Genomic DNA, 27983 nt, shown 5'->3' on the forward strand with positions numbered 1-27983 from the left:
ACAAAACTGACTAAATATGGATGTTCTGCTTTGGATACCATGAAGCCTCCTCCCAGAAGATAACAAAACAGATCGTGAAGAGGATGTAATAATAATAAAGTTGGAAGGGACCTTGGAGGTCATCTAGTCCAACCCCCTTTTCAGGCAGGAAACCCTATACCATTTCAGACAAATGGCTGTCCAGTCTCTTCTTAAAAACTTCCAGTGTTGGAATGTTGGAGCATTTACAGCTTCTGGAGGCAGGTTGTTCCACTGATTAATTGTTCTAACTGTCAGAAAATTTCTCCTTAGTTCTAGGTTGATTCTCTCTTTGGTTAGTTTCCATCCGTTGCTTCTTTTCCTGCCTTCAGGTGCTTTGAATAATAACTTAATTCCCTCTTTTATGTGTCAGCCCCTGAGATATTGGAACACTGCTATCATGTCACTCCTCATCCTTCTCTTCATTAAATTAGACATACCCAATTCCAGCAACCGTTCCTTATATGTAGTGTCCCAGACAATCTTGCAGACCCTGCTCAAGCAACTGCTTATATGCTATGTCCTGGATGGAAGGGAGGGAACTGCCAATAATCTTTTCAGCCATCCTCACCACTCTCTGCACTGCCTTCCCATCTGAAGCAGTGATGCTTCCAAACCAGACTGTGATGCTGTATGACAAGATACTCTCTGTAAAAAGTGGTAAGGATAGGGGAAGGAAGATGTGCTTTTCTCATGTGATGCAGAAAATGCAGACGCTCAGTTCACCAATGTCTTGCTGTTGAGTGACCAAGCCAGCCTATGTGTTAACTGTGCACCCAGGAATTTGATGCTGGTAACTATTTCCACAGGTGAATCATTAATACACAGAGGAGTGTGGCTGTGCCTACCTTTTCTGAAATTGACAATGATCTCTTTGGTTTTCCCAATGTTTAAAACTAGGCTGTTTTCTTTACACCAGTTCACCAAACCCACCACCTCCTTGCAGTAAGCACCCTCATTGTCATCTTGAATAGGGTCCACTACTGTTGTATCATCTGCAGACTTCATAATATGTTTGGTGGCAAACCTAGCACAACAGTCATGAGTCAACAGGGTGAAAAGCAGCAGACTTAGAACGCAGCCCTGAGGAGAACCTGTGCTCAAGAAAATGGTGTTAGAAATATTTGTTCCAGCTTGCACATACTGGGTCCTGTTAGTAAGAAAATAAAAAATCCAGTTGCACAAAGGAGTGTTTAAGCCTAAAGGGCCCAGTTTGTCTACTAGATGCTGGGGAATCACTGTGTTAAAACAGTGAACTGAAGTTGACAAACAACAAACACACCTGAGTATTTCTTTCCTCTAAGTCAGGGGTGTCAAACTGCCAGCCTGTGGCCCGGACTTGTCATGACGAAACTGTGCCCACCTCATTGCCAGCAATGGGGAAAAAGCTCCAATATGTCGCGCGACGTCACGTGACGTTGCGAGTTTGACATACCTGCTCTAAGTGCTCCAGGGTCAGATGGAGAACAGAAGGAGGAGGCTGTGTGGCCTGCTGCGCTGTGCCACTGCCACAAGACGAGGCAGGTGGGGAGGGGGGTAGAGCTGCCCCAAGTGCCCCATAGGTGCCCAAACACTTTTCGCCAGAGGGAGCTGGAAGCTTTGTCTGCTTGCAAATGGGGCACTTGGAAACTGAATGGTTCACTCCATTTCCAAGCGCCCCATTTGCAAGCAGACAAAACTTCCAATCTCCGTCATTTCTCTGTTTTGCTTTCTGCATTACAGCCCCTTCACAGCTGATGGCAGGAGGGCTGGGCTGAGCTGGGTGGGTCAGCGGACCGCCGTGAGGTGCGGAAATGCTCTGGGGAGGGGATCTTCTAAGGTGGTGGTGTCTTTTCTTGGCATGATGGGTGTGGACGTGAAGATGAAATGTGATGGTTTCCCTCCCTGTCCTCCAAGATGTGTCAGGGACTGAGAGGCACCACCGGCCCTATCAGGTGTGGCTGCTGCATCTTAAACTGTTTTCCTGATTGGGCTGCTGACAGGGAAAATGGGCAAGAAAGTATTGCCAGTGCCGACATTCAGGCATCTGCCCTGTTATTTCTTGGCAGGTAAAAGAGGCGAAGTGAGTCTTTTATGTGCAAGCCCTTCCCTGTGCAGTCTATATGGAAGTGGGGGTGTTTGTCAAAGTCCCGCACCTGTCCCGTTTCCCGTCTTTAAATGGTTCTGGAGTTTTCTTGCTATTTCGGCTTGGACATACTGGAGGAGCTCCATGGCTGGCTTTGGAGAGGCTGGCTGTGCCAGCGCATTAGATGGGGAGTCACCACAGAAGGCAAGCACATAAAACCCTGCTTTTCTTACTCACTTTTTTCCTGCCTCTAGTGCTCAAATCTGACAGGTGAGGGCCTTCGGATTCGCCTGTGCATGGACTGTTTTCCAAGGGGCCGGAGCTGCTGGTTGGGATTTCCAAGCACCCCATAGGCATCCAAACATCTTTCGCCCAGAGGGACACTGGAAGTTCATCTGCTTGCAAATGGGACACTTGGAAACCGAGCAATTCGCTTCGTTTCCAAGTGTCCTATTTGCAAGTAGACGCAGCTTCCAGCCTCCATCATTTCTCTGTCCAGGTGAAAAGTAATTGGGGTGCTTGGAAACCAAGCAAATCCCTCAGTTTCCAAGTGCCCCATAGGCACCCAAACACTTTTCACCCAGTGGGAGACTGGAAGCTTCATCTGCTTGCAAATGGAGTGCTTGGAAACCGAGCAATTTGCTCCATTTCCAAGCTCCTATTTGCAAGTTGACAAAGCTTCCAGTATCCCTCTGGGCGAAAAAGTGCATGGTGCATCAAGATCACCTGCCTCCCCACCGGACATCGCCGGCCCCCACATGCTCGCTGCTGATAGTGCTGGCCACACCAAGCTCCCTGGGCTTATTTTTGGGATAGCGCTTATATTAGGGGTGGGTCTTATTTTCGGGGAAACACAGTATCTATCAAGGCATACCAAAATGTGCTCATTACTGTTTGCATAGTGAAAAAAACCCCTATGATATTCACATGAGACCAACCAGTGCTATTGGTCTTCTGAGTTTCTGTGAGAGCTGATAATGATGGAGAGAAGAGCTGTAGAATTGATTTCTTCCATCTGGCCCATTTACTAGATGGACAGTATATTATGAGTTCTTACAAAGCATGGAGTCAAGCTTCATCATATATTCTCCAAAAGCATTTAAAGTGAGAATGGCATCAGAATGCTTGAATTTTATATGAATTATGGTTGTTCTATTTTATGGTATAATATCAGAGTTCTACTGTATATCATTTTAATCAAAAATATTTTCTTATTGAATGGATGAAATATGTGTAAATAGCTCTGTTTCAGCATGCTAGTCCACAACAGTGATTGTCTTTTCCCCTTAAATAATCCCTTGTAGAAAGGAAATCTCAGAGCTAATTATTATTATTTAGCACATGATGAGAAAATGACAGAAGTAAACATATATACACAGTCCACATAATTATATCTAAAACTTATATGTGGTATAGCAGTGGCCTCATAACAGGATTGTCAGGACCCCAAAACTTCTGTGTTTTCCCTTGCATATATATTCTACTTTTGGGGCCTGCCATTCTGCTGGGGGGAGGGGGAGCTTGGATAACCTTCACTTTCTACTTTCCCTCTCCTGCCTCTCTCCTTGAGAAAGGAATGTGTCTCCCTCATCAGGGAGACGGTTACAGAGAAACAAAAGCTGGAGAAGACCTTGAGATGCGCACCAACTGTGCCAGTTACTCGCACATATCCCACCTGTGGATTGGCTGAATTTCTAATGGACATTATGATTTTGGTGGGAGGAAGAATATTGCTTGCTTAACTATACCGTTTGCGTGAGATTTTCCCCAAATCTCGCCCTGACTTCCCTACTGTCACTGACCCCTAATAAAAGTATCCTTTTGAGACAATATCTGTTTCAAGAGTTCTGCTTTCTTGGGTGGTTAGTTGAAGTGGGTCCTTACATGGATTGTCAACTCTACAATGAACCTGGCTGCAGCCATTTTGGTCATTCTAGGTTGCCACATGAAAGGGTGAGGGGACGGAGTATTAGTCTAAACAATATTGTGTCCCATAGGAACCAAGGTCATTCTCTCACTTGGAAGAAGAGGGTTGTGCATTTTGTTAGAAAGCCTACCAAACTGCTCTATTGGGTAGCGAAGTTTATTGCATAGCACAGGGGTCGGAAATTTTACTTTGTAATAGTGTAATTCCTTGAAGGAATGTGCCAATAAACATGTTATTTGAGGAAGTTTCAAGCCTCAGTGTTCTGATTTATTTTGTTCTATCTATCGGAACCATGACATGGATGTCCTATTCAGCTATCCAGGTGATTGCCTCGGCCATTGCTTCATGCAGTTCTTCTAGGGCAAGGGTCCCCATCCCGGTCTGTGGACTGGTACTGGGCCACAGCATGCCAGCAACCAGTCCACACAAACAAGCAAAACCTCATGGGGTAGCTCACAAAACCATGCACCCTCTGGTCCATGGAAAAACTTCTCTCCACAGAACCAGTCCCTAGTGCCCAAAAGGTTAGGGACCTCTGTTTTAGGGAACCAGAGAATGCATGTTGTGGGCAATCTTGCACAATATGTGTCTCATTCTTGCATATCAGGACCACAATCACAACAAGGGAAATCTTTCCATCCCCACTAATACAGGGCAGAAGCACTTCTTCCAGTATCACACCTAAGTCTGTTCAATTTTGATCAGACAGAGTGAGGCAGGTGAAAACCAGGTGGCTTGGTAGAGGGATCTCTAATTATCAGGCCCCAAGAAGGTACCTTGGACCATTCCTCTCTCCAGGCATTCTCAGGGTTAAATGGGTAGATGTTAATTAAATAGCTGTTTTCCAAGCTGGCCTATGGGATTTCAATCTTGTGATGGGCTATGCATTGTCCTGGTGAATAGGGAGGACCTCATTGTTCAGCATCCTTGACCATAGCTGAATGAGAGCTTGTTGCATTCTAATGTGAGGTGGTATGATATTACTAAGTTTTGATAATCTGTAAACTTCTGAAAAGAGCCTGGCTAAAGCCATCTTTGTCATTCTAAGTTGCCATATAGGTTTGGTGTGGAAGGGGGAAAGAAAACGAAAATAGACTAAACACAGAGTGATCCTGTGGGAATCAAGGTCATTCCCACAGGTGCTGGAAGGAGGAGCAAAGTTGCAGAGCCCGCCAATTACTTTAATTGGGTAGCATGATTTATAGCAAATAGAGGGGAGGGGAATGTTACATTTATTTACATTGAATCTCTAGGGAAAAATTTAGAGTTGGTTTCACTTTTGACTGTGCCAATATTATATATCCAATAAACATGTACTTTGAGGAAACTTCAAACCTCGGAGTTTTGCTTTATTTGGTTTCATTAGTCGGAACCCTGACATTAAACCAACTCTCAAAAACTTTTTTAGTGCTCTAAGATAGAGGGCTATTGAGGAGAGATCCTAGGGGTCTTGAGCCCCAACCACCTACCTGATTCTTTTGGGAGGACGGTAAAGACTCAGGGAAGATTCCAGGATGGAGAAAAAGGGGAAGCAACTTCTAATCCCAGCGCAGTCCCTGCAGATGGAACACAGATGACTGCCCAGGCTGGGGATAGAGCTCCACAGACCAGAACATGATCAAAAGTCCATGCAGACACATCTGACAGGCCAACAATGTGGGAGGAAGCTCTAGCTGTTTACGATCTTTACTGTACAGAGGAAGATTTCTGCCACAAAAGAACCCCCAAGGCTGCTGAGGCTGAGTTCCCCTTGATCTCTATCCCTCACGCCTAAGTACAGGGTGAAGAGGGTGGCCAGTTGGGATGAGTCGGGAGAATGGAAGTACCTAGCAGCAATGCATGACCACTCGGTTGAGAAGCTGAAGGAGAAATTTGACTGGTTGGAAATCAGGGACCTGACCCCAATCACACAATATGAAATCTCAGCCAGAGCCGATGCCAGGGCAATGCAACCACTTCCTGCCCACCAGAGCCTGAGTCCAGTTGTCATAGCCCATACAGCCTCCCCACTTCCCAGCTTGGCAGCAACATCAAGCCCAGGACACAGGTGAAGCTCCCCAAGCCAATAGCGAGCTGCAAATCCATCAGGGCAACCAAGAGCGTTCCAGAGGTGGGCTCAACCTCAACCACGGCCTCAATACCAGAGGCTTGGCTGGTGCACTGGGCACCTCCACCCCCTGTGGACCCACCCTCAATCAGAGCCACATTTGATAGGGACCCAGATAGGCTGACTGTCGAGCCCCATGGGCCCAACACTACAAGGGGGCTCTGGCTACGAGCACAGGCCCCACTATACTTACCTGTCCTGACACCACGCACAATGCACCCCATGGCCCAGCGTCCCGAATGAGAGCGGCGGTGGCCGCCGATGTGCAACAGGCCCGACTGCGAGCTGTTCTCCAGCTCCCAGCCACGCCTGTGCAGAAGGACCTCACAGAAGGCCCCACAGGCACACAGCAAGACAGCCCAGACTGCTCGACTGCGGAGAGGCCCGAGTCAAGCATGCTTTCAACAGGCTGCCCATGCTGCCCGACTGTGGAGAGGCCCGCACCGAGCTTGTTTACAGCTAGCTCTGTAGGCACCCAGCAGGACAGACCTGCCTGTGCTATCGCCTGCACGCTGGTGGAGGTGTCCAGCTGTATTCCGGTGGCGGCAGCTCTGGGCGAACCGGAGCCGAGACCCAGCGAGCCGGCACCCTGGGATGCATGGACGGGCCTGCTGGGGCCAGACGGGGTGAGCCAGGGCCGGTTGGTTGGGGGGGATGATCACGCAGTGGGGACATCAGTGTTTTCACCCGGGTCGGGGCTAGAGGAGGTTGGGGGCAGTCGCCCACAATACTCACCTCACAGAGGATGGTTCATGGGGGAGCACGGGCGTGGGAGCATGCGTGGGTGTAGAAAAGGGGGTGGGATGTTTATAGGCGCATGGCTGGATGCTGGCTTGTTCCAGGACGGGGTGGGACCGGTGTGTGGACCGGCTATAAAACATGCGTTGGGAGCGTGTGGCTTACAACGCTGACTTTTTCATTGCTTTGGAGTGCGTGAATAACGTTCTGCATTGTTACTCGTTCCACGGCTAACCAAGTGTGCTTTAGTCGAGGACGGGCTTGACACTGACATTCTTTATGAACCAGATGTGGACCTACCTGGATCACTGTGCTCCTAGTGAGAGAGTGATGGTGAATGCAATGGCAGCAAATCTAGAGGGGGAAGCTGCAGAGTGGGTGATCTGTCTTCACAATGAGGATGCATCGGAACTTGGAAACAGACCTTTTCCTGGAGGAGCTGAGAACTAGGTTTGAAGATGAATCCCAAGCAGAAATACGTGCCCTAAAGCAACAGGCTGACTGGCTAATGAATCTGTATGAGAGTTCCGAAGAGTTGCAGGCAGAATAAGGCAGTGGCCTGAGCGATTACTCATCCCATGCTTTAAAGAGGGCTTGGACTGCAACCTATATCAGTCCTGCACCTACTGAGGGATTTCTGAGCAAATCCATGAGTGGTACCGGATGGCAGTGACCTTAGACATAGAGCTTAAGCCCAGCAGCCCTGAATCGAAGCCCAGGCAAAGCCAGGAGAGACACCAGTTCTGATGATGCCCAGTGGTGGCTTCAATGACCAGTGCTCCCAAAGCTCCTACTGGCTATGAAGTGCTTCAGGTGCAGCCAGCAAGGACATCAGGTGGTTGAATGCCTAGTGCTGGCTCCCTAGAGGAGGAGCACCCCAGCCACCATATCAAAACCAAAAAACCCGTAACGGAGAGGCCAAGAGAAATCAAGCTGGGCATATCAAAGCCAACCCATTGAGGTCTCCTCCCCCCAAAAGGTGAGAAAGAGAACTCTGGTTGAACACCAACCACTGCCAGCCCCATATGACAGTGACGACGAAGGTGAGAGTGAACTGATGGTAAGTTGAGCCATCCCTCCTTTCACTATCTCTGCTAAACTTATAGTTTCTAAAATGGGCCCAAACAGAATTAGAAGTCCTAGTAGACTCAAGCTACACCCGGTGCCTGATCAACTTTCAAACTGTGCTTAAGTTAGGAATCTGAGCCAAGCAACTGTCCTTAACCATGAAGTTTGAGTAGGTCGATAGGTCATTAATTGGAAGGTCACCTGCAACACACCTAACTGAACCAGTACGGCTGGAATTGAGCAGCATTGGGAAATTATCCAGTTTGTGCTGATCCCAAAATGACAGACTGTAATCCTAGAGTTGAGTTTGCTTGATAAATGGGAACCTACCATATGGTGGGAAAACGGGGTGAGAACCATGAGATTAGGAACAGGGCCCCTTCCTCCAACTCATGACGGTCAAGATAAGGGAAGCCACCCCCACTGAAGCTGGACATGAACCGACTGAGTCTTTGAAAATTGCAGCTGAGCAGTTGCCCAGGATCCAACTTATTCCTAAGAATACCAGGATCTGGCCGATGTGTTCAGTGAGAAGGAATGTGCTGTGCTACCCTCTCACTGAGCTACTGACTATACAATAAAGATTCTTCTGGGAGTTAAATTCCCCAAGCCAAAAATATACTCCATGACTCCGAGAGAGATGAACAAACTAAGAGAATACATTGACAAAAACCTGACAAAGGGTTTCATCCAGCCATCAAAATCACGCATAGCTGTCCCTGTGTTGTTCTGTTAGCATGGAATATGTACCCCCTTCCCTTGGTGAAGGACATTTAGTTCATCTAGCTAAGGGGAAGATCTTCACTAAACTAGATCTGCGGGAAGTTTATTACTGAGTAAGAATTAAGGAGGGGGATGAATGGAAAACCACCTTTAATAGCCCACTGGGAAGTTTCCAGTTCAAGGTGATGCCCTTTGGTCTCCAGGGGACTCACTTTATAACCTGCCCTGGTCTTCCCTCTGCTTAAAGACTAGCAAAGCTGTTTTAAAAACTTATCTACTGGCTCCATGGAGTGCCAAGAAGAATTATATCAGATTGAGGGGTCCACTGCCAAATTTTGGAGGGAGTCCATGAAGCTGATCCAGGGGCTCAGCTCAGCTTTTCATCCAAGTATGAATGGAGGTGCTGAATGAGCAAATGCAGTGATGGAGCAATACTTGAGATGCTATGTTAACAGCAAACTAACTGGGCTGATCTCCTGCCTTTTGCTGAAGTGGCATACAACAATATTGTGCACAGCAGTACTGGACTTACTCCTTTTAAAGTAGCTACAGGTAGAGAGTTTATACCTATGCCTGAATACCTTCAGGAACTCCCCCTCCTCACAAACACTAACTGAGTGGGTAAACATGCTGCAGAGCACTTGGGCATACATCAGACGTGCCTTAGTGAAAGCCACAAAGATTCAAAAGGAGCAAGCAGATAAGAGGCGATCCCCCCAGAAACCGTTACATATAGGAGAGAGAATCTACGTCTCAATCAAATACTTAAGATTAAAACTACCTTGTAAAAAGCTGGGGCCTAAATTTATTGGTCTTTTCCCCATTGTAAAGATTATTAACTCTGTCATGGTTGAGCTAAAGCTCCCACACTATTGGGAAAAGTACATCCACTTTTTCATTGCAGTTTGTTGAAACCAGTTATGGAATCGACAATGAGACCAATACCTCAAACCGCCCGAGGTCCCATTATAGTTTTATTTTATTATTATGAAATGAAATGAATTATTGACTCCAGACTTTATAAAGGGAAATTACAGTATCTAGTTCCATGGAAGGTTACCCTTTGTCAGAAGCTACATGGGTGAAGAGTAGAGTTATAAAGGCAGTGAGGTTAATACAAAAGTTTCATGACAAACGTATCACCCAAAGCCTAGGGAACCATCAGGAAATATAGCAGAACATGTGTATTTATACTTGTTATCTTTCAGGAACTACTTTCTCTTTAGGGGAGTCTGACTGTCAACTTCTGAAACAAGCCTGGCTGAAGTCATATTTGTCATTCTAAGTTGCCACATACAGTAGGTTGGGGGGGGAAGGGGGAAAAATGAAAGCATGCTAGACTAAACATGGAGCAGTCCCATGGAAACCAAGGTCATTCCCACAGGTGCTCGAAGGAAGAGCAAAGAGGAGTTGCAGGGCCCACCAATTACTTTCATTAGGTATCATGATTTATAGCAAATAGAGGGGAGGGGAATGTTACATTTATTTACATTGAATCTCTAGGGAAAAATTTAGAGTTGGTTTCACTTTTGATCGTGCCAATATTATATATCCAATAAACATGTACTTTGTGGACTATTCCTATTCCTATGGGTTGAAGAATTCTGGCTGTCATTTCTGTTACCCTTTTTGTGTATGGTAGGGTTAGTTTTTGCGTGGTATTTGGCTATGTGATATGTTGACTTTGAAGTGAAAACAATTGTCAATAGTTATCATGCAAATAGATATAACAAATTGCTGGTGATGATATTTACTTTTGTAACAGAGACTTCTTTTGCTGAAAGAAGTTGCATATTGATATTTTTGTGTAGAAAAAATATTTTGTGTTTTTAAAGCTTTAAATATTCATGTAGTAAATGTGCCATTTTAATAACATGAATGGCATGGTAAAAAGTTGTATTCCATGAAGATCTGACACAGGGAAAAGACATTTCTGTGGAAGTCCAGTGTCTTCAGGGGAAAAAAATTAAATTATTATAAGTATACAATGAATCACTGATGCTGGCTAGCAGGAATTGTACTAAGGAAATCTTATTTAGAATAGAGTGTTCCACACATCTTTAACTTGTTATTTTACTTTGATTTTATTACTTATTGTATCCTCTTAAGTGTAATTAAACATAACTTAGTATGAAATATTTATAGTGTTGTAAGTAGGAGTAGATTTATCTTTATTTCTCTCTAGATAGTGAAAGCAGTTAGTATCCTTAGACATCTGTCTTGGCGAAAATAGGCAAAACTTTATGGATATGTACTTTTAAAATAAAGGGGGCATTTCTATATTCATATGTGCCAATTTTCTGTTATTTTAAAATCATTAGGGGAGGATGATTAGTATTGTACAAAATTTTGTCCTAAAGATTTCATTGAAGAAATAAGCTACATACTTTTTACAGCATAATTATATATGTATTTATTATGATGGAATGTGCAGCTGATGGAGAAGTGGGGTGGGGGGAACGTTGGCAGTAGTGCTGTAGCTTCCCAGGGAGAAGTCAGCACATTCCAGAGAGGGGCTCAAGGCAAGAAACTGTGCAGTGCTGAAATGAATGGTGGAGGGATGAAAAGGTTCACAATAGTCACACCCTATACCAGGGGTAGGCAACCTTGGCTCTTTTATGACTCATGGACTTCAACTCCCAGAATTCCTGAGCCAGTCATGCTGAGGGGAAAGAGAGAGGTTTCCAAGCTGAGTCATGTTGCCTCAGGAATTCTGGGAGATGAAGTCCATGAGTCATAAAAGAGCCAAGGATGCCTATCCCTGCACTATACCAAGGTATATCTGTTAGGTTAGAAGTTTATAGCTTTAGTCTGTCAAGATTCTGTCTATTAGGTGTAAGCAAATAAAGATGTGGACTCGAGTGGATCTCACTGTGGTCTCTGGGGCATGGACCTGGTATTTACTTAGAAGTAAATTCCATTAGTGTAGTGGAGCTTGAATGCAGCAAAACAAATCATAGTTTGTTGCATTTTTACTTACAACCACAGTTGAGCCCAAAATTTCTGTTGTTAAGTGAGACATTTGTGAAGTGAGTTTTGCCCCATTTTATGACTTTTTTGCCACAGTTGTTAAGTGAATCACTGTAGCTGATATGTTAGTAACCTGGTTATTAAATGAATCTGGATTCCCCATTGACTTTGCTTCTCTGAAAGTTGCAAAAGGTGATCACATGATCCTGGACACAACAGAGGTCATAAATATGAACCAGTTGCCAAGTATCTGAATTTTGATCACATGATCATGGGGATGCCGCAACTTTGTAACTATGAAAAACGGTCATAATTCACATTTTTCAGTGCTTTTGTAACTCTGAATAGTCACTAAATGAACTGTTGTAAGTCAAGGACTACCTGTAAATTTGCACTTTTTAGTAATAGTTTTGAAACCTGTGAACAATAAAATTATAAATATGTGGTAATCTTATGCAGAGTATTATTCTTTTGATAGCTAAATGTAAGTACATGATTGTGTTTAAGTCCATCCCTAAATCTGTATTTGGTTTCCTAAATTTTGCAAAGAAGACAACGTTCTTCCAGTACTTGCTGAAATTCTCATTCCACACCAGTAGGATATAGAGGTGTTATGGATTCTTAGGGGCAGAAGTGAATGTATAAATTATGCTTGTGGGGACCTACATTTAAAAATGGTAACAACAACAATAACAATAATAATAATACATCAAGCACACTGAAGTCAAGAAAAAGATTAGAGGTGAATACATCAAGAGAGTAAAGAAGATCTTAAAGTCCAAACTCAACGGAGGAAATACCGTGAAGGCAATCAACACCTGGGCAATTCCAGTCATTAGATACACAGCTGGAATAGTGGACTGGACTCAAGCAGAACTAAAAGCAATGGATAGGAAGATGAGAAAAATAATGACAATGAATCATGCCCTTCATCCACACAGTGACATTGACAGACTTTATCTACCAAGGCAAATAGGTGGATGTGGAAAGATATACAATTGGAGCACCATTTGAACACCATTGGCATTGACAAAATTCACCATTAGTCAATAGCAAAAGGCGGCCTTACTAGGAACTACTTCCATCTTGCGACAATATCTGTAATACCTCGATCGGGTGGGCTTGGGGAAAGAGAGATGTGCCCAATTTTCTCTAGATAGCCTTTACAAAGTTGTAAAGCAGCCTTTACCACTTTACAATGTTTGAAAATGGTGTCTTTTAATATGTAAATTTTGGAAGTGATTGCCAAGAGCATTTCAACAATTCTTACGCATGCAATGAAATAATATTATGCTTGTGCATTTCTAGTATATATCGACAAAACTGCTGGCTGTTACTGTCAGATGTGAAGAACATTTGAATATAAGTGTTAGTTGATGAAATTACATGTACATTTTAAAAAATATTTTAATTATAAAAAATTATAAGTTTAACTGACCAGAAGAAGCTGCTTTGTTAATTCCATTTATCTGTTATCTCTATCTGATAGCAGAAGTCTATAAATACTCTAGGAAGTTTCAGAATATTGTATTTTATGAAAATACACTAGAGGAAGAGAAGGGATGCTTTATTTTGGGGCAAAATAACAGAATCAGCATTAAAACATTAGTGATATATCAGAGTAAAAATTGTTCTCTTTATATTTTATATACAGTGTTTTAATTTATTTAAATTGTAACTGAGCTCTAAGAGCTGTGAGTTTTTTCCCCAATAGGAGACTGTTTCCTGCTCCTGCAAATAGGTAATTTCTGCAAAGAAAAAACAACACCTATTTGATACACCATTATAGCACAATAGGGAACATCTTCTAATATATAAGAACCCTTGGAATAAGGAATAAGAAATCTATGGGAACCTTTATGTTGATGAACTCTGAATCAAATAATATTATGGGAACATGTTCAGATCATTTGAGACACTGAGGTCCTTGTCTACAAAAGCAGCAAAATGAGGTGCCAGAATGTTGATCAAAAGGTGCAAGTCCACCCCCATGTCATTCATCTCACACACACACACATACACACAACCAAAGAACCTTGTGAAACCTTAGAAGTAATCTATTACTACATGAGCTTTAATAGATAGCAACTTATTTCATGAAGGGCATTTTAAATAAACACAGAAGGAGAGATAAGAGGAAAAGGAGTGATGAAAGGAGAAGTGAAAATCAATTATTTCAGATACATAGTAATTATAAACAGCAGCAATTAGAACACAAACATTTGTGCGCTGAACAATTAGCTAATATAATTACAGCCTTCCTTGTTTAGTTTTTTTAATGCTCCAATATGCTGAAAAATTCCCTAAATTAGAAGATCACTGCAGCAAATTGAGTGAAGAATTTTTCTTCCTGTTTATTTGCAGGGAGTTTTGATACAGCCTTATTTACCACTCATCATTAAGGAAGTCCACTGCAGTTGTAGTCTGTGACCACCGTAACGTCAGTATTGTTGGAACTGTGTTACAGCCTCTTTTCATTATCTTAACCAGGAATGTTTCATAATTATTAAAATAGCTTCTGTTTATTACAGCACTTACAAAGATAGTTTAAATTGCTATAATAAACAGGAGCAAAGTTGCCTCAATGAATCAATAGTACATTAAAAAATCTATGCAAAAATTACAGCTGCATGTTACATTTTTCATACATTCTTTCCATGGCAGATAAATGATGCTTCGATCATGGAAAAACATCACACCCTAATGCATTTCTTTATAAAATGGATATTAAAACATTGTCTGAACTATGCAAAGCTAAATGACTTCAAGGTTAACCACTAACTAACATTTTTTGTGTAGTGGAATTAAGCATTTAGGCCATGAGTTTATCTTTAAAATTGTGCATCTTTGAAGGATCTTGTCACCAGGTGGAGACAGGAGTACAGATATGAAACATTAGCCTTTTGTAGAACATTTGCTAGATTCCATTTAGAATTTAAGTTGTTGCCACGAGATGGAGGCATTCTATGATAATTTAGATTTTCATAAGTGTAATAAGTTTCCAGATGCTACTGCATACATTATTCCACTTGTAAGGAATAATTCCCCAATAAGAGTTAGAAATTAGCACTGATTATGATTTCTTTTTGGAACCTTTTATTTCATGTTAGAGGCTGCCACTACCTACCAAAAGCTAATTTATAAATTTTACTTTTCTTCATTCCTTTACATGAAGGTGAAAAAAACCTGTGGCCCCTCAAATATTTCTGAACTTAAAGCTGTATGTGGTTGTTCCTCCATCCCTTCCTTAAAAATAAGGTCAGATTAAAGATTAGTCAGAGAAAACAAAACAAAAAAAAGATGATTCCTGTGAGCCTCAAGAAATTTATTTAGAAACTATTTACAAATGTTGAACAAATGGGGTAGAAAGATAGTTCCCCTTTTAAAATTGAAGATAGATGTTCTTTAGTGAATCTCACTGATTTTACATCTGTAGATTCCATCCTAATGAAGGATTAAAATGATAGAACCCAGAGAGATTTTTTTCTTTTTTCACAGAGTTAAACAGGAGAGCTTTATTAAAGATATCATGAATTGTATGAGATATTCTTCACTATAGCTTTAGCATAATTTGTGCTTTATTTATTGAGAAAAATTCTGTTTATTTCACCATTGTTACTGAAACTGGAGAGATTTCTCAGTGTATTAAAATTATTGAATTGTTGAAATGTTTTTTGCCATATATTTGGCATGGAAAAACCACATTTTGTCTAATATAAATTGGAGCTACCTACTATTGAAATAGGATAATTTTGCAGTATTGGATTCTGGATCTGTTCTTTGGTTACTCAGTTGGTATGGTCTATATTGTATGCATATAATCTTTACATACTACCTTCACATGTGGTTATATTTGTTTAGGATATTTTTCTTGAAAAGCTTATCCATATTGTATTTTCATGGTTAACTCTTCTGTGCTATAATGTCATTCATACTCTGTTTCATTATTTCATAGTCAAGGAAGTCAGTTTTTATCTATATCATAAATTAGCTACCCATAATTAGTTTTGTTAATTTTTAGTTACACTACCCATTTGACAGAATTCAAGCAGAAAGAAATAACAAGCAAAAATACCATCTCTGCTTAGAGAAGGGAAGTGATTTTTACCTAGAGTTGATCTGGTAATGACTTGTGAAAAAGTTCAAATTAATCATATTGCAATTACGGTATTTTAATACATATTTTGAAATTGCATATCTCTCTTGAGTATTTTGTTACTCCCAAAGTTTGAATTCCACTGAATTAAACCAATAAATTACTTGTTTCTAATTTTTAAATAACTGAATCAATAAAAATAATGATTATTTTTGGCTAGAACATATTCCTAGTCATTACATAGAATAATTGCAGTAGTTTAAAAGAGAAAAACGTTGCATTCATATTAATAAGAAATTTCTTCCAGGATTAAGTTTTTCTTTGATTTAACTTGAATGATAAAAGTTAATTTGTCTCGTGTGGAACTGATACTGTATTTTATTGATAAAGTTCTATAACATAAACTTTAATAACTGCAGAGGACCCTCCAGAGACAGTATTTTACTGTGAACAGTCTTAATTCTACAGACTACACTTTTATAGCATCCTGGAGCAAGACAGTAACTTGGGCAGTATGTGAGATGTTTTATTGAATTACATTTTGAGATAGCAACAAAAATATTATTCAAGATCAAATACTTTAGGATTGAGATTACTAGGTTGCTAGTAAATTTTAAAAACTATCTGAAACATTTTAAAATGACACTTCAAAATTATAGCTTAAGGTTATAATTCTAACAATGCCATTCAATTCCTTTGATGCTGAAGATCTATAGCTAACTCACATTTTTAGAAGATCTAAAGTAACATAGGACAGGGGTCCCCAACTCACAGTCTGTGGACCAGTACCGGGCCACAGCATGCCAGCAACCGGTCTGCATAAACAAGCAAAGCAGGATGCAGGCAGCACACAAAACTGTGCCCCCTCTGGTCTGCAGAAAAACCTCTATCTATGTAACTGGTTCCTGGTGCCCAAAAGGTTGGGGACCTCTGACATAGGAGATAAAGCAATAGTTTAGCTAGAATGAAGCCGATTCAATAGCTTGCCTGAAATACAAAGATATAATTAACCACAGCATTTTAACTAGTGAGATAAAGAATAGCAGGTTGGAGTGAATATATATTATTCTATGATTTTGCAACATGTATAATATTTTGTTATTAAAGCTAATTAATTAAAACACTAAAGCTTATTAAAGCTACTATATTGTTGATAACTTTACAAATATTGGTATTGTTAAATGAAGAAAAATATATTTTCATTCTTCCTGTGTTCTTGCTGCTATTGTCAGCCTTACTTAATTCAGCAAGGCACATATAAACCTTCTTATTTTAAAGTCCCTGTTAACTGTATTTTAAAACAAGTTTAATTTTTTTTAAAAAGCTAACAATCCAGGCAAACTGTTTTTAATAGAATTTCTAATAAAATTCTACAGCCACTTCTTTTGGTGTGCCACAGGACTTGGTACTCTCTCCTATCCTTTTTAACATCTACATGAAGTTGCTGGGTGAGATCATTCATCACCGTGGGTTGAAGTATCATCAGTATGTGTATGATACCCAACTCTATATTTCCACCCCTGGTGATCCTAATGATGCTTTTACTGCCCTCTTACAGTGCCTGGAGGCTATTGGAGTCTGGATGTGGGACAACATGCTTTGACTGAACCCTGGCAAAACCAAATGGCTTCTGTAGTTCTGGATGGGTAGCACAACCCCAAACAGACCTAGTATGCAATTTAGGGGTTCTCTTGGACTTGCGACACCTGATTGATGAGCTTGTGACTAGAAGAGCCTTTGTGCAACTTCATGTTGTGGGTCAGTGGCACCCTTTCCTGGATTGGGATTCTTTGTGCTCAGTCTCTCAACTCTTGATTATCTCATGGTTGGACTATTGCAACACTTTCTACATGAGGCTACCCTTGAAGAGTTTCCAGAAGCTGCAGCTGGTACAGAACACAGTAATGTGGGCAGTTCTTGAGGCCTTAGGGTGATCCAAGTTACACCACTGTTCCATGAGCTGCACAAGTTGTTAGTTTGTTTCTGGGTCCAATTCAAGGTATTGGTTATCTCTTCTAAAGCCTTTATGGCATGGATGCAGGTTATCCGAGGAACTGTCTCACCCTGATGGGATTAGCCCGCTCCATGCATGTTGGCAGGAGTGGCATGCTGCGGATCCTGTCAGTTAAGGAATTTTGGCTGGTGGGGGGCAGAAAAAGAGCCTTTTCTGCCATGGCACTGCCCTCTGTAACATCCCCCTTCCCCCAAGGTGAGACCTACACCCACCTATTTTGACCTTCTGTACTATAACAATGAACAATAGTACAGCTAACATAGTATTAGTAGACTGTGAAGTATAAAATAATAATGGGAGCTTATAGTGCAGATTCATTGCCTAGATTTGTAATTTATTAATTTGTAATAATAGAAATACACACGAGCCTACATAAAAAAAGGCAAACCATTTCTGTGTTATTGACCAGAAAGTAACCTGGAAATATTTATATAGTTACCAAGAGCTAAGCTTGACTGGAAGAAGACATTATCTTTTTAAAGACTTTTCAGCATATGAATAGGATAATAAATTTTTTAAAGGCTTGGAGCAGAATCCAAGTGAAAAAATCTGCAACAGACAGTAAGTGATTATTAATATCAAAACTAGAAAGAAATTCATCTGAAGCATTTTTGCAATATAACTTTTCTCATAAGAAGGATATTTTCTCAATGTATTAATACTAGTTTTTGATGTTTGTCACTTAGGTATAATGAAGACTTTTCAGAAAGTTTTCTCAATACTGAACAAGTTTCAACCTGTTTGCATGATAAAGCCATTCTTCTTCCAAACCCTATTGTCTGTTATAGCAGTAGATAAGAGAATCAATCCAGAAGTAATTTTTGGGGACCCCTTTCCTCCTGAGAAATATAGGATTGCTTTTCCCTGGCTCTTTTCCACTGAGTGGCAGGAATGGAGACATCTCTAGTGGTGCTGTCTACAACCTGGCAAATGTGTCATTTTGCTGTTCGTCTTCAATGATTTTATAGAATTCTATATCGCCTCATCTGATATACTTTGTAGGATACATTTTAGGCTGTAATCTTAAATCATTAGTTTTACATGACTGAGTAGGAATGCAGTGTTTCCATTAGTTTTTGTATAGGAGCTATACTAACTTTCCCATGAGAATCTTTGTAGAAAAAAATGGTGAAGGTGAGTGGAAGATATGAAGCATGTTATTTACACTGTCTTTTTGGCTGTATTGTATAAACCCAGTTCATATCAAAGTTGCAGTTAATGGCTATAATGTTTTTACATTTTTTGATAGAAGAGAAAAACAACTGTTCCCAATTAGCTCCTGTTAGAGTAATGTTGGTCCTTGACATTTTCCCATATAAAACATGCCAGAATGACATGCATTTCTAGTCATCCCCCATGTGCATGAATAGGAGCACATAGAAATGTATATGCTACACCAGAAATCTTGTTTTTAAAGTAGAAAGTGATGGAAAATTAATGGAGTGCTTGAGAAAACCCTTTTCTCTCACTTTGATAAGAATGCCTGTGTTTTGGAGGCCTGTTAACTTTCTGTTTCTTGTTTACATTCTTCAAAAGTGGGGATTTTAAAATGACAGTTATGAACAAATATAATTCTTTAGAGGTTTCACACATTTTCAGACTATACAGGACTATTTCCCTAGACAAGAATAAATAGTACAGTATTTCACAATGTGAAAACTTACTGCTTTGCTTTGCCTGTTCAATGTGCTCATCCAGAGTATAGCAAATGCCTGAGAATCACTTTTGTGATTAAAACCGTCAGAAGTTTATTTAACTCTCAAATCATTCCCGATTAATTTCTTGTCCCTTCTTTATTTTTCAGGTTGGCCTTCATTCTATGATGTAATCAATTCTGACACAATTACATGTACTGATGACTACTCATTTGGGATGCACAGGGTTGAGACAAGCTGCACTCAGGTCAGTTTAAAAACAACAAAAATGCCATACTGTTAAAGATATTTTTTTTGTAGCAGCTCTAGTTCATCCATTCACATAGAAAGACTTGCAAATTCTTAATTACCCAAAAATTAACAATTGTCTGACTACTCATAGGCACAACAGCTGGTAGGTATAAAAAATTAAAGTCTAATGAGAATCTATATTGTTATCTAGGTTAAACTTTATTTAACAGTGTGTACATACAGTGAGGGGAAAAAGTATTTGATCCCCTGCTGATTTTGTACCTTTGCCCATTGACAAAGAAATGATTAGCATATAACTTTAATGGTAGGTTTATTTTAACAGTGAGAGACAGAATAACAACAAAAAATCCAGAAAAACGCATTTCAAAAAAGTTATAAATTTATTTGCATTTTAATGAGTGAAATAAATATTTGATCCCTTTGCAAAACATGACTTAGTACTTGGTGGCAAAACCCTTGTTGGCAATCACAGAGGTCAGACGTTTCTTGTAGTTGGTCACCAAGTTTGCACACATCTCAGGAGGGATTTTGTCCCACTCCTCTTTGCAGATCCTCTCCAAGTCATTAAGGTTTTGAGGCTGACATTTGGCAGCTCGAACCTTCAGCTCCCTAAACAGATTTTCTATGGGATTAAGATCTGGAGACTGGCTAGGCCACTCCAGTACTTTAATGTGCTTCTTCTTGAGCCACTCCTTTGTTGCCTTTGCCATGTGTTTTGGGTCATTGCCATGTTGGAATACCCACCCACGTCCCATTTTCAATGCCCTGGCTGAGGTAAGGAGGTTCTTGCCCAAGATTTGACAGTACATGGCCCTGTCCATTGTCCCTTTGACACAGTAAAGTTGTCCTGTCTCCTTAGCAGAAAAACATTCCCAAAGCATAATGTTTCCACCTCCATGTTTCACAGTGGGGATGATGTTCTTGGAGTCACAAGCAACATCCCTCCTCCTCCTAACACAGCGAGTTGAACTGATGCCAAAGAGCTCCATTTTGGTCTCATCTGACCACACCACTTTAATCATCATCATCATCATCATCATCATCATCATCATCATCATCATCATCATCATCATCATCAAACAAGGAAAAATAGTGAAAACTGAAGGAATAAAGATGCCCCACGAAAATAACATTAAGAGTCTGGATGAGGAAGATTACTACAAATACTTGGGTATCCTTCAAGCTGACAACTTCAAGCACACTGAAGTCAAGAAACAAATTAGAGGTGAATACATAAAGAGAGTGAAGAAGATCTTAAAGTCCAAACTTAATGGAGGAAATACAGTGAAGGCAATCAATACCTGGGCAATTCCAGTCATTAGATGCAAAGCTGGAATAGTGGACTGGACTCAAGCAGAACTAAAAACAATGGATAGGAAGACCAGAAAAATAATGACAATGAATCATGCCCTTCATCCACACAGTGACATTGACAGACTTTATCTACCAAGGCAAATAGGTGGACGTGGAATACTGCAAGTACATCAGATGGTTGAAGAAGAAAAAATGGCTTTGGAAGAATATCTGAAGGACAGTGATGAAGATGCACTGAAATTAGTATATCAGGAAGGCTTACTGACTACTGGGGAGACCAAACTGGCCTACAAGAAAGACCAAATGAAGAACAGAATAGAGGCATGGGAAGACAAAGCACTACTTGGTCAGTACATTAAAAAATAGTGGAAAGCAGATAATAACAAGACCTGGCAATGGCTAAGAGCAGGAAAGTTGAAGAAAGAGACCGAGGGACTAATTCTGGCTGCATAAGACCAAACCTTAAGATCTGCAAGAAATATCATTTGCCTGTAAGCAAGAACTGATGGGATCATAAAATAGACAAAGTCATAGAAAATGATAACGTTAAACTGCTATGGGACTTCAGAATTCAAACAGACAAGCACCTGCAACATAACACCCCAGACTTAACAATTGTCCATAAGAAAGACAAAAAAAGTCTGAATAGTGGATGTGGCAGTGCCTGGAGACAGCAGAGTAGACGAGAAAGAACTGGAGAAGATAACAAAATACAAAGACATAGAAATAGAAAAACTGTGGCAAAGGCAAGCAAGGGTAGTACCAATAATAATAGGTGCCTTGGGTGCAATCCCTAAACAACTGGGGCACCACTTGAACACCATTGGAGTTAACAAATTCGCCATTAGTCAATTGCAAAAGGTGGCCTTACTAGGAACTGCTTCCATCTTGCGACAATATCTGTAATACTATCAAACATCCATATCTGCCTATCCCAGGTCCTTGGTAAGGACTTGATAGGTAGACAAAAATGCCAAATCAAGTCTGAACATCTGGCTGACTGTGCAATGATCAATGATGATGATGATGATGATGAAGTTGGAAGGGACATTGGAACTCATCTAGTCCAACCCCTGCTCAGGCAGGAAACCCTGTACCATTTCAGACAAATGGCTGTCCAGTCTCTTCTTAAAAACTTTCAGTGTTGGAGCATTCACAGCTTCTGGAGGCAGGTTGTTCCACTGATTAATTGTTCTAACTTTCACCCAGTTCTCCTCTGAATCATTCAGATATTCATTGGCAATCTTCAGACGGGCATCTATACGTTCTTTCTTGAGCAGGGGGACCTTGTGGGCGCTGCAGGTTTTCAGTCCTTCATGGCATAGTGTGTTACCAATTGTTTTTTTTGGTGACTAGGTTCCAGCTGCCTTAAGATCATTGACAAGATCCTTCCATGTAGTTCTTGGCTGATTCCTCACCATTCTCATGATCATTGAAACTCCACGAGGTGACATCTTGCATGGAGCCTCAGACTGAGGGAGATTGACAGTTATTTTGTGTTTCTTCTATTTGCGAATAATCGTACCAACTGTTGTCATCTTCTCACCAAGCTGCTCCTAATCTCAGCTCGTTACCTGTATAAAAGACACCTGGGAGCCAGAAATCTTGTTGATTGATAGGGGATCAAATACTTACTTCACTCATTAAAATGCAAAACAATTTATAACTTTTTTGAAATGCATTTTTCTGGATTTTTGTTGTTGTTATTCTGTCTCTCACTGTTAAAATAAATATAAATAAAAATAATAGATTGATCATTTCTTTGTCAGTGGGCAAACATACAAAATCAGCAGGGGATCAAATACTTTTTTACCTCACTGTAAGTGACCCAAATCAGGAGGCTTAGAAATTGTCCTTCAGGCAAACATCCTTTTGAGGTTCCTCTCTGAGCTCTGCTCTCTTAAATCTAAATGCAAAATGTGGATGTTGGGTGTTACTTCCATGTTATGAATAGTTGAGTAAGAGTACTGACAGAAACCCAGGGGTTATTCTCATGTATCTTACTGCTTATCTTTTAAGTTCCTTCTGCCAAAATACTTGAGTGATCATGTTAAACACTGTTTTCCATTATATCTCTCATTCTAATTCCTTTGACTGTTACTATCGTCTATCTTCCATAGCATTAATGGCTCAGTACAGACTTATCAGGGAGAAAAGGTTATTGAGCAAAATATCAAATCCCAGAAACAGGAAGATATGGTTAATTATAAAAGAACACAAAAGGAATTTGACTGAAAGTCATACGTAGAAGCATTTAGAAAAGTAAATGCAATGGTGAATGAAAATTCTGAGTTTTTTTATTGCAGTTGAATTAGTTTCAGTTGAAATTTAAGTTTGATCTTGGTTTTGTTATAGGCTTTCTAGATCAGTGTGGTCTAGAATTACTTACAAATTGATATTAAGGTAATCATCTGTACAAGCTAGGAAGTGGGCTTACGTATTATACAGTCATTTTCAGTTTTTCTTTCCAGAGCTTTCCTACTGGCAATCATCTTAAACAAATCATAGAATTATTTCAGTGCTAGTAGAACTACACTCTGTAGGCAAAAGTCTACATGGGGAGCTCTGATGTATTTATATTTTTCTTCTACTTAAGACCTTCAGTTAAATTATTTGTGTGTAACCACTTTGACATAGTCCTGTTCTTGGAATTTGTTTTTCTGCTTTTCATTCCAAAGCAATCAGAAGGTAGCTCACAGTGGTATATAATAATAGCACATTATTATAATAGGCTATTTAACAGGAGAGTAAATCATAAAGTAGCAGATTAGTAGATAGAAACATCAAGAAAAATCATTAAAGGATCTCATTAATTAAAAGCATAGATAATAAGATATATTTTGTATGCTATTATGTTAGTTTCCAAGAAAAAACAGAAGTCCAATATAGCTAAAGTGAAAATGTTGCCTTGATATAAAATAAATTTGCTAGACAATATAGGTCTGTCTCTGGAGTGGCAGTTCGTAGCTGGGAGCTATAAAGTTTAATTATATGAACAATACATATTAATATGTCTCAAAGCTTGAACTATCTTGCTTTGCATGTAATGAGTCTATCTCATATATTAGTTTCCCCTTTTAAGTTGCATTACTGAAATAAATGAACTTTTGCACGATATTCTAATTTTTCGAGTTTCACCTGTAAAGATAGTAAGTCACCTACAGGAAACACTTAAATTTTGTAACATTACAGTGTCTTAGTGTTTACTTATTGTAGTTAAATATCCTCTTAAGAATTAATTTCATTTGAAGAGGACAGAAAAGAACAATATGGAAATCTTAAGACAATGTTGCATCTTGCATTACTCTCTTTCATTTGTATTGTTAAAGAAATGACCTTTTTGTTTGATATGTGGATAAGCATATTCACTTTGTACAAATTGAAATTAAATTGTATGTATTTGAAACACATTTGTTTAGAGTAAGTTTCTCAAAGAACTAAATAAAAAGGAACATAGACTGAAGATCAGCACTTTAAATCCCTGTATTAAATTTAATCCAATTTAACAAATTTAAAAATAAAGCCCATGTATGTTAACTTTCAAACAACGATACATGTACCTTAAGTTTTCCCACTAGGTTTTCTACATTTAAAAATGAACGCAGGATATCTTCTTTTCTTTCAGTGTGGTGCTCATCTTGGCCATATATTTGATGATGGGCCACGTCCAACTGGAAAACGATATTGCATAAATTCAGCTTCATTAGCTTTTGAGCCTGCAGACAAGAACCATGCTGGAGAAGACAATACTAGTTCTACATCTGCAGAACCAGATAAGACAGAGCTGTAATGGGAATCTGTTGTTTAAGATTGTTTTCCTAGGTGACATGGAAAGAATATTTCTAAATGGTTTTCTATCGTACATACTATTTTTTTAAAAAAACATACAAAGATGCTCTGCAGTATACAGTTCTTTTCCTGATCAAAACGAGACATGCTAATTCATTTTCTTATATAACTACACATAACTATTTCACAACTTCTATGCTTTGAAGCAGTCCCATAACAAGGTGTCTTTTGACACTATGGTATTGATTACTTACATGTTTCTTGTAATATGTCTGAATTATATTCCTTCACATTTTTCATTCAGTACACAACCATAGTAAGAAAACAGTTTCCTAATGGCACTTAGGCAATTTTGTTTTGATTTACACATATACTCAACTAACTCTCTGTAATTATTGTACCATTCCATAAATGAGGCTGTATAATTTTATATAATCAAGTTTTATCTTGGATTTCTATAAAAGTATACATCTACATAAATGGCAACCATACACCCTGCCTTCAGTTAGATATATACTATTTAAAAATAAATAAATAAGATCACATTTATATTGGGACTGCCTAGAAAAGATAGTAGATGTACTCCTTTATGTAGCAGGTGGCTTTCCCTTGGAACAGCTTAAGAGGCCAGAGTAGTCACAATATACTTTTAAAAGATGTATATGAAGACTAGTAATCATATATCAGTTGTTTTCTCATATTTGTAATTTTAAAAATCCTCATTGTATTTTTATCCTCAAAGACTCAAAAGAGGACTCATAGACTAGTCTACAAATGTGGGGGAGATTTTTTTATTTTTTACTATTTGTGATCTTATGTAAATATAAAACTCAGTATTGCCTTATCAATTAGTGTTGTCCTGGGAAAGTTAATATCTCATTAAATGGTACAGACCTTCCTGAAATTTCCTTTTACAATGTTTTAAGTGGCAATGTGTAAAATAGATACATGGAAAGTCCTATTTTAAATATCAAATTGCTGTGCCTACATTGCCTTTTTATTACCACTTGGGAGATAATCGCTTAGGCTATATTCTCTTACTCCTTTTCAACTTATATCTTAAGATCTACTATCCTCAGTGTCATGTCCACTTGCATAAGAATAAAGAGACAATACTTTTTCATAAACAAAACCATATGCCACAAGTAGTCATACCCAGTGAAAGATAGTGGTCTATGGTAAAGTGTTAGTATGAGATGTCTGGTTTTATTAAGAGTGAGCGATTTGCCTTAAAGAGGAAATGCTGAGTATGAAGTGTGGCCATTCCCAGATGATCTATGGGATCTCTAAGTTGTTCTCTTTCTTTGGAAAACCATTGGATTTGCCATGGAACCTATCCTGGGTCTTCCATGGTGGGAACATGACACTGTCCTCACTATTGATTAAAAAAAATTAAAAGGTCAGTACTAGGACTGGCAAGGAGACAACATAATTTGTGAATTTGTCTCAGATTTTAGTATGTGTGTGACAGAAATAAACCTATCACAAGGATATACCTACTTTCTACTTTATGTTACAAGGGAATTGGTATGATTGCTGTGAAAATTAACTGTCATGCTTGAGAATAACAGCATTTTATGAAATATAACATTATTGTACTATTTAACATAATTTTACCATAATTCATTATCTGTATCAAACAGATCGCCTGTATCTGACAAACAAAATAGTTAAAATTGATATCTATTAGCCTCATGCATCTTAACAGCAAAACAATTGAATTATAGATTGATATAGGACTTAGGAATACAATCATATACATAAGAATTATTTGTAGCATCATTCTTAGGCATGTGATTATTTTCTCATTTGTTGGATAAATCTTTCTGCCATTTGTTCCTGTACTTTTATTAGAAGTTAGTTTTCTCCAGTCATATTTTCTGAAATGAAATCTCTGATTTGTAACATCAGCAAAAATATTGGGCATTAATTTTTGAGGTAACTTGCATTTAATGTTTTAACCTATTTCTCTGTTCTTGTTAAAGAAACATATCCCTCAGACTCTAATAAGCAATAATGTAAGCTTTTCATAAGTTTATTTATATTTACAGTTTATGAAATGCAGTGAATTGAATCAATATGGCCACATATAGGTGTGCTGACAGAGTATAATTTCATTAATAAATGGAAACATGGATATAGATCATTTTTTATTAATGATATCTATTAGAAATAATGTGAGTGTGACACTTACAGTACTGCAAAGCTCAAAATATTACTTTGTTTATGGCTTTGCTATAACTTGGATATTATTGAGCACAATTTATGACTGGGGAGTCCGTTGGCGTCTCCTGGATATTTTGTATGGTGTTCCTGAGAATAATTACTGAATACGCATGTTTCAGTCTATATTATATAAGAGTTTATACAGATATTGAGAGAAAAAGAGAATGGCTATTTTAGTATACTTGGAACTTGCCATCAGAACTATTTTTTGCTGTTAAGACATTAGGTTTTATTCGATGAAAATATCTTTTAATATGTTTGCTGAACACAGATATATAATATTTAATTTATAAATAAATATTTCCTATATTCTCTCTTTTGACTCATTATTTCTCAATCAAGGATGGTCTGTATCTTAGAGTCCATGGGGGGGCACTCTGGTACTAAGCAGTCATTATAATGGATGGGGAACGATGGCCTGTTTATGACTTGTAGTCTTCAATTCCCAGAATTGAGTTGTAGTCCACAAGTCATAAAAGGGCCATTGTTTCCCAGCCATGCATTATAAGGAGGAAAAGCAAATTGATAACAGAATATAATTCCCTGTACATGCCGTGATCCCGGGAATATATTTCATGTTTTTAGTTGTAGTTGAAGGGAGGAGCAATTGAAAAAACTACTCTAATTTTATCTTAGAGGGGGAAAAATATAGAAAATTAAGTTACTTATTTCTCACTGAAGTCAAAATGAAAAGTTTATTCATCAATTAATCATTGTAATTATTATAAATGGGATTTGATACTGTTCTATAGCCAAATAACTATTAAAAGATATAGATATTATTTCTCCAATTCAGATAGATTGATTTTTATTCAGTCATGTTTACGGTGGACTGGGTAGAGAAACGTGGTCTGTATAAAACTGCTGAATTCCAACTCCAAGAAACCCTAGCCAGACTTAATGGAACTTATTGTCAGCAATATCTGGAGGATCACAGGTTTCTCATCAAGGCTCAATGAATTCAAAAGGATAGGTTTTTTGGTATTAAGTCCACAAAGTTTGCTTAGCATTACAAAAAAAC

General features: G+C 39.1%; 1 protein-coding gene and 1 long non-coding RNA gene across 6 annotated transcripts in view; both read left to right on the top strand.

Annotated features, from left to right (window-relative positions):
* MSRB3 (methionine sulfoxide reductase B3) overlaps positions 1–27268 on the top strand; it is a 70044-nt gene extending 42776 nt beyond the window's left edge. For all 5 annotated transcript variants that reach the window (XM_083365598.1, XM_083365601.1, XM_083365602.1 and 2 more), the window contains 2 exons: positions 19531–19628; positions 24573–27268. In XM_083365598.1, coding sequence (XP_083221724.1) covers positions 19531–19628; positions 24573–24737 — 263 coding nt within the window. In that variant the 3' untranslated portion in view covers positions 24738–27268. The remainder of the gene's footprint in view (positions 1–19530; positions 19629–24572) is intronic.
* LOC310642151 overlaps positions 1–27983 on the top strand; it is a 299722-nt gene that overhangs the window by 151852 nt on the left and 119887 nt on the right. The gene's annotated exons all lie outside the window — the stretch shown is intronic.

This window comes from Vipera ursinii (assembly GCF_947247035.1).
Source record: "Vipera ursinii genome assembly, chromosome: 6".
Classification (NCBI taxonomy): Eukaryota; Metazoa; Chordata; class Lepidosauria; order Squamata; family Viperidae; genus Vipera; species Vipera ursinii.